Source organism: Mus pahari, chromosome 9 (genome assembly GCF_900095145.1).
Source record: "Mus pahari chromosome 9, PAHARI_EIJ_v1.1, whole genome shotgun sequence".
NCBI lineage: Eukaryota > Metazoa > Chordata > Mammalia > Rodentia > Muridae > Mus > Mus pahari.
Genome location: NC_034598.1, coordinates 44,931,790 through 44,938,587, shown reverse-complemented (window position 1 = coordinate 44,938,587; position 6,798 = coordinate 44,931,790). Strand labels below are relative to the sequence as shown.

Here is a 6,798-nt window from a genome sequence, read left to right as displayed (position 1 = left end):
ATACCCAGCTTTTTTTGTTTAAGTGTATAGGTTGTATATGTATCTGTGCACCACGTGTGTGCAGACTCTGATGCCAAAAGAGGGCATCAGATCTCCCAGAAATGACGCTACAAGGGGCTGGGTGCTGCCATGTGGGTGCTGGAAACCGAACCTAGCATGAATAAGCATGCAGTGCTCCTAGCCACATCTCTGAGAGGCTTTTGGCTGAACCTGGAGCTGACCAAAGTAGCTCAGCCTTTGGATCCTGTATCTGTCATCCTATGCTCGGGTCACAAGTGTGGGCCACAACACATGGCTTATGTGGTCCTCATGCTATATGACACACACTTTACCCACTGAACTGTCATTTCAGCCCAATATCCTTTTGTGTCTACCAGAGGACATGGTCTCCTGAGGGTTCCTTGCTCCACAATCCCAGGGGCATGGCACCCTCAACCTAGTAATAAGGCCCGCCCCTGATATCGCAACTCTGTAGTCTGGTTCTTGGCTAAGGTCAGTGTCATAACTGAACCTACATACATTGGGCCTGTGGGGTCCAGGGTTCTGCAGACACCCATATGCCAGTCGCTGACCATTAGACACACTTCAAAAGTGAGGCTGAAGGAACAAGGGACAGACCTTCTATCGAGGCTCCTTCCTGAGGGATGTGTATCTGAGGATGTGCCAGCCTTCTTTCTGCCAGTCAGGGGTGTGGTTAGGGGGTTAGCTGAAAAGTTACAGTGTGCCTATTCTGGGATATCAGGCAAAACGGGGACTTAAGCAGAAGGGTAACCAATGAGAGTCAGCCTGTGCGCCAAAGGTGTCCCACTGCAAAAATCCAAGCAAATGGAGGTTAAGAGAGCACTTGCCATTTGACTAGAGTCCCTCCACCACGTGCTGACAACCTCTAGTGCGTTCAAAGGTGTGGCCCAACCCGAGCCTTTCCCCTTCAGGGACTGTGCTCAAGTTCTTCTGGTTTAAATTGATCAAAGGGCTGGGGCTCAATGGGAAGAACGCTCCTCTAGCGTGCCCAAGGCTCTGGGGTCCAGTCCCAGCACTGCCTGTCTACCCCAGGCTTACACTGAGGAGGTGGAGGCAGGAGTATGAGGGATTCATAGCCAGCCCTGGATATAGGAGACCCCCATCTCAAAAACACCTAAGTATGTGTGTTATTAAAGTTATTATCAGATGAGTACTACGTGGTCAAAGTCACACACACACTCTCCGCACCCCATCCCCGGTGTTCCAGGGTGCATAGAGCTACCGCCGGGATCCACTGCAACCTCAGGCGCAGACCTCAGAGGGCCCAGTCGGCTAGGAGTCCCGCCACAGAACCAGGACAGAAGCCGATCTAGTAACGTCTTTCTCTCCTCCCCGGAAGTAGATGTCAAAGTAATCGGCCCCACCCCCGGAAAAGGTGGTGCGATCGCCTTCACGCATGCGCTGTACGTCTGCACATGCGTAGTGCTCCAGGGCAGCGGAACGGGGTGACCCTGAGTATTGAGACCCTGCAGCGATGCTGAGCAGGTTTCTAGGCCCGCGCTACCGGGAACTGGCCAGAAACTGGTGAGGAAGCCACCCCCAACCCCATCCACCGTGTGCTCTGGGGACTGGGGAAAGCTGAGGCTGTGGCAGGCAGAGTTTTCCGGGACACAGTGCAGGTGGAAGATCCGAGGTTAAGCTGCAGTCGCCTTCGTTCGGTGTCTGAGGTGCCCCGAGCCTCGGTTTCCCCAGCTTGACCTGGGTAGCCTTGTGCGGCTCTGGGTGGGTACCCTGGACTGCTACGGCTCGGAACCCCGACGTTCAGCCTGGCAACTTGCAGCCTTTGGCTTTGAGTTTGCAGTCTTTCATGTCCTTTGTTTTTCGTCTAAACAGTGTTTCCGTAACCCCAAGTTGGTCTGGAACTCCCACCAATCATCCTGCCTCACACTTCTTGAACGCTAGAATAGCGGGCACCCACCCTCGCCTGAGTGTTTTCTTTGCAAGCGTGGCCGTGTACCCTATACGTGCGGGAAGAGGCCATCGGCTCCCCTGGTACTAGAGCTAGAAGTGGTTATGAGGCATGTGGGTGCTGGAAATTGAACCTGTGTTCTCTGGGGAAAGAGCCATCTTCTCTGGTTTAATTTTTATTAATAGTTTATTTCCAGTTATATGTATATGTGTGGGTTTGTGTTCGTGTAGTACACAGAACCGGTACTACACGCACAGGTGCCCGAAGTCTCCAGAAGATGGTGCTGCATCCCCTGGAGCTGGAGATGTGGGTCTTCTGCAAGAGCAAGGAGCCCTTCCAACCAGGGAACCATCTCTCCAGACCCAGCTTTTTTGATTTTTAATTTAAGTTTAGTTTTTGCTGTTTGCAGTGACAGACAGTGAGACTCAGGCCTTAGACTGTTGAGCTCACACCCTCTACCCCACCCTCTAAGTGATTGTCACCCAGGAGTGACAAATCTACAGCTGTGGCTCAGTGGGTAAATGGGTCATCTAGCGTGAATGAGGCTCTGGGGTCCGGTCCCCAGCACTGTACACGCTTCTGGCATGGTGGTGCAGGCCTGGCACGTAGGAAGTGGAGGCAGGATGCTGAGGGATTTAAGGCCAGCCCTGATTTAGGAAACCACCGTTTCAAAAAACAAGAAAGTGTGTATATTACAAAAGCTATCAAACTAATGCCTGAGGCCCAAAGTCACACTTCCATTGTCTCACGAAATGCCGAGGTCTCAGGGTCCATCCACAGCACCACACAGGGGTCATCACAGCACTGGGGGTGGAGGGGTGGGGTGGGGGCAGGCAAGAGCCAGGAGTTTATGGCCATCCTCTGACACATAGTGAATTCCAGGTCAGGGTAGGGTACATTGAACTCTGTCTCCATGAATGAATGAATGAATGAGTACAGCTATACCATGCCTGAGCCCTTTGGGTAGGCTGTATGGTATTAGTGGCCACAGTGGAGGGCGGCATGGATCAGACAGAAGTCACCTGCTGGGAGGCCAGGCAGAGGGCTCACCTGTGGGAGATACCGTTTGTGTGTGAGGCTTGGAGGTGACACTCTGGATGTCTTAGCAGGGGACAGAGGAGGTAAGGTTCTGGCACGGTTGCTCAGTGGCTGGTATCTTGGTGCTGTGTGTAGTTCAAATTCATGGGCTGTCTACAAACTGTCCACATGGTCCCACTGGGCATAACCAAACATGGTTATACTGGGGGTGAACTTTACCCCCAGTAGCCTGGACCTGTTGCCCAGGGAAGGGCCTTGTGATGAATCAGCCCCAACTCCCACACCTGATTTTTGAGTTTCACAGACATCCAGTCCTCAGAAGCCAAGTGCCAGCTGTCACGGTTACATATGCTGTGTAACAAGTGGCCCTGAGTTTACAAGTTTACAACAGTATGTTGCCCAGCTTGATAGTACATGCCTGTAATCCAAAGGCTTGGGAGGCTGAGGCAGGAGGATCACAGGTTCTTGGTGGGCTTGAGCTGCGTTCTGAGTCTTGTCTCTAAAAACTCTAGGCAAAAAGTAATGGCTGTGCTGAGAGTCAGGGATTCAGGCACAGCTCGGCTAAGCCATGGTCAGGCTCAGTTCCCAACCCGTGCCTCGAGCACGCCCCTAGTTTTTATTTTCATGTAAGTTTCATGGAACCCAGGCGGGCTTCTAACTCTCTCTGTGGCCAGAGGTAGCCTTGAACTCATGACCCACCACATCTGGTTCATGTGCTTGGGATGGAAGCCAGGACTTCCTGTATGTCAGGCAAGCTCTCTGCCCACTGAGCAACAGCCACAGCCTCCCCTCCACCCTGGTTTTAATGTCATGTATGTGTATGTGTTGTATTTTATATATCATGTCTGTGTGTTTGTTGGCACCAGTGTGTGCATGGAAGTCAGCAGCTTGAAAGTGTGGGTTCCCTATGACATGGGTTCCAGTGATGATGGCAGGCTTGGTAGCAGGGGCCTTTTCCTTCTGAGCTGGCCTCAAACTCTGAGAGTGCTGGGGTTATAGGTGTGAGCACCGTGCCTGACGACCACGTTTTTCTTTTTGAGGTGGAATCTCTTTTGTCTGTAGTTGTTTTGAGACAGAGTTTCTCTGTGTAGTCCTAGCTGCCTTGAACTCAGACATCTTCCTGCCTCTGCCTCTCAAGTGCTGGGGTTAAAGGTGGATGCCAGCCTGTCTGGCCTGTGAATCTAGTTTTGAACTCAAAGCGGCCCTCCTGCCTCAGCCTCCCAAGTCTGGTGGTGGGGGTTATGCAGGACCTCCTGCCCTGCAAGGCTGAGGGAACATTGTGGGCCCTTGACTGACATCGGGGTTGGGCATGATGGGAGAAGGGTCTCAAAGGCTAAGTCAGCGGCAGAGTCTGACAGCCTTGCTCTGTCCTACCAGGATTCCCACGGCCGGTATGTGGGGCACTGTGGGTGCCGTGGGACTGGTGTGGGCCACGGACTGGCGGCTGATCCTGGACTGGGTGCCTTACATCAACGGCAAGTTTAAGAAGGACGATTAGGCGGCCCCTCCCCCACCACAAGCCTCGATGGTGAGTCCGAGAGTTAGCCTGACTTCTATAGGTTGGGGCTTCTGGGGTGGCCTGGACCACAGGAATTCCTGTGATTTCCCCCAACCCCAGGATTATAGATTCTGGATGCTCCCCCAGCTGCTGGGCTAGCCAGCAGCCTTGCTCATGGAGCTGGTACTGACAAGCCATTGTCAGGTGTGGCCATCCAGCAGAGCTGGTGCCCGAGTCCTGGGGCCAGAGACCAAGATGGGGAGCCTTCCTACTATCACTTTAATCAAGGTCCCTCACTGAACCAGAAATGTGACACTTTGGCTTGGTTCTGGCTAGCCTGTGCCTTCCCAGGGTCTGCCTGTCTCTTGCCACCTTGTCCCCGAAGTGCTGGGACTGTAAGTATATACAGCCATGCTTGGCTTTGATGTAGTACTGGAGATTTGAACTCAGTTCCTGGTCCTTTCACAGCAGGCTCTTACTGGCCATCTCTCTAGCTTGTCCATTTTGTGTTTTAAGATTCATGTTTGTGTGTTTGGGGGCTGTACCTGCAGTGCTCACAGAGGCCACAAGGGGGCATCTGACCACAAGTCTGGTGGTTATGAGCTGCTAGGTGTGGTTGCTGGGAACTGGACCCAGGTCCTCTGCAAGAACAGCTTTACTGCTGAGTCACCTCTCCAGATCCATCCATCCAGGTCTCTTGCAGAACCTGGAGCTCCTGGATCGGGTAGACTGGCCAGTGAGCGACCTGGCTTTTTGCATGTCTGCTGGGGGTGGGTGGAACTCATTTTCTACCTACTGATTGCTCCCCCAACCCTCTCACTCCATCTTATAGACAAGGGCCTTGTAGTGTGACACTGCTGGCATCACTCCTAGAGCTCAGAGGCCCTGGGCTGCCCAAGCTGGTTCAGTGTGCTTAGCTCACCCTTTGTCCCCTCCCCCAGGTACCTTGTGCCGAGGCCTCAAACACAGCATAGTCCTGTGGAGGACACCAAGGAAGCTGGACACTGGAGAGGTCTGCTCTGCTTGGGGAGCTTCCTCACTGACAGACACTGGGGCTACCTTGATGGGCGCAGCATTAAAACTTGTTCTTACACCTTGGATGCCTGGCTCCCTCCTTGTCTTCCTCAAGACTTTCCGAGCTCAAGGGAAATGCTGTCTCAGCCCCCAGCATTTACATTGTCTGGGAGAGTCTTTAATGGCAAGCAGAAACCTTTACTACATTCAAGTGCTTTCTGGGTGGAAACTGCACATTGCGTTTTCTGAAGCTGCAGAAAGAAATCACTCGCAGCTTTAATGCTTTTAAATTAGTATTCACGGCCCCTATTGGCCACCATACCCAGCTAGAGCAAGGCTCCTTCCTTCCTGGCTTTGTTTCTAAGACAAGGTCTTACATAGCCCAGGCTGGTCTCACACTCACTTATAGCTAAGTCTGACCTTAGACTTCTCATCCTCCTGCCCCCATCTCCCAAGTGCTAGGGTTGTTGTGGCTGTGCACTGCCATGCCTGGGGTTCAGGGTGCTGAAGATGGCCCCTAGGCCGCCTTGTATGCTAAGTAAGAGCTGTGCCGGATGAGCCACAGACACAGCCCTTTGGTAAAACTGCTGTCACCCATCCCGACACATCTCAGTGCTTCATAACCCGGTACATCAGATTCCCATGAGGCCAGACAGTGTGCATTAAGTGATTTCTTGTCTCAAGAAATCCTGCATACTTCTCTTCCCAGCACTCTGGGTGTCAAGTCAGAAGGACCAAGATTCCAGGTCACCCTCTGATACCTGGAGAGGCCAGCCTAGGCTACTTGAGACCTGGTGTCAAAACAAAAAAAAAAAAAAATAATAACAACACAGAAGAAGTTAGAGCTATCTCATATCTCAGGGGTTATGAACTCTTGTTCTTTCAAGGAACCAGGTTCGATTCCCCAACACCCAGTGTCGCCAGTCAGTCCCAGTGGATCCCATACCCTCTTGTGGCCTTTGTGGGCATTGGGCACACATGATGAACAGACGGATATGTAAGCTAAATACTCATAACTCTTTACAGAACAAAACAAAGCCTGGGGGTGCAAGCCTGACATTCCAGCACCTTGAGATGCTCAAGTGGGAGAAAGTAAAGTTAGGGCTGCTGGAGCCACTTATTGGTGCCTCTGACTTGAGGGTGGACAACCCTATCTTCCCACGCTTGGAAGGCTGAGGCAGGATCAGGAGTGTAGCCTGGGGCACGCACAGCTGAGTACAACTCTTGCCATCTGTCTGGTTAGGGTTTCTATTACTGCTGCTGTGAAGAGACACCATGACCAAGGCAACTCTTTTTTTTTTTTTTTTTTTTTTTTTTT

The 6,798-nt window shown here is 52.2% G+C and overlaps 1 protein-coding gene across 1 annotated transcript; it reads left to right on the top strand.

The window, feature by feature from the left end:
• The first annotated feature begins 1,415 nt into the window (after window positions 1-1,415).
• Window positions 1,416-5,566, top strand: LOC110326979 (cytochrome b-c1 complex subunit 10). The gene is made up of 3 exons (XM_021205658.2): window positions 1,416-1,545; window positions 4,346-4,496; window positions 5,408-5,566. Exons 1-2 carry the CDS (start codon window positions 1,496-1,498, stop codon window positions 4,464-4,466), a joined length of 171 nt encoding a protein of 56 aa, XP_021061317.1. The 5' UTR covers window positions 1,416-1,495; the 3' UTR covers window positions 4,467-4,496; window positions 5,408-5,566.
• The last annotated feature ends 1,232 nt before the right edge of the window (window positions 5,567-6,798 follow it).

Coding starts and splice junctions, on each gene's coding strand:
- LOC110326979 (XM_021205658.2), top strand. CDS start 1,496: ATGCTGAGCAGGTTTCTAGGCCCGCGCTACCGGGAACTGGCCAGAAAC. Junction 1,546..4,345: donor CGGGAACTGGCCAGAAACTG/GTGAGGAAGCCA, acceptor CTGTCCTACCAG/GATTCCCACGGCCGGTATGT.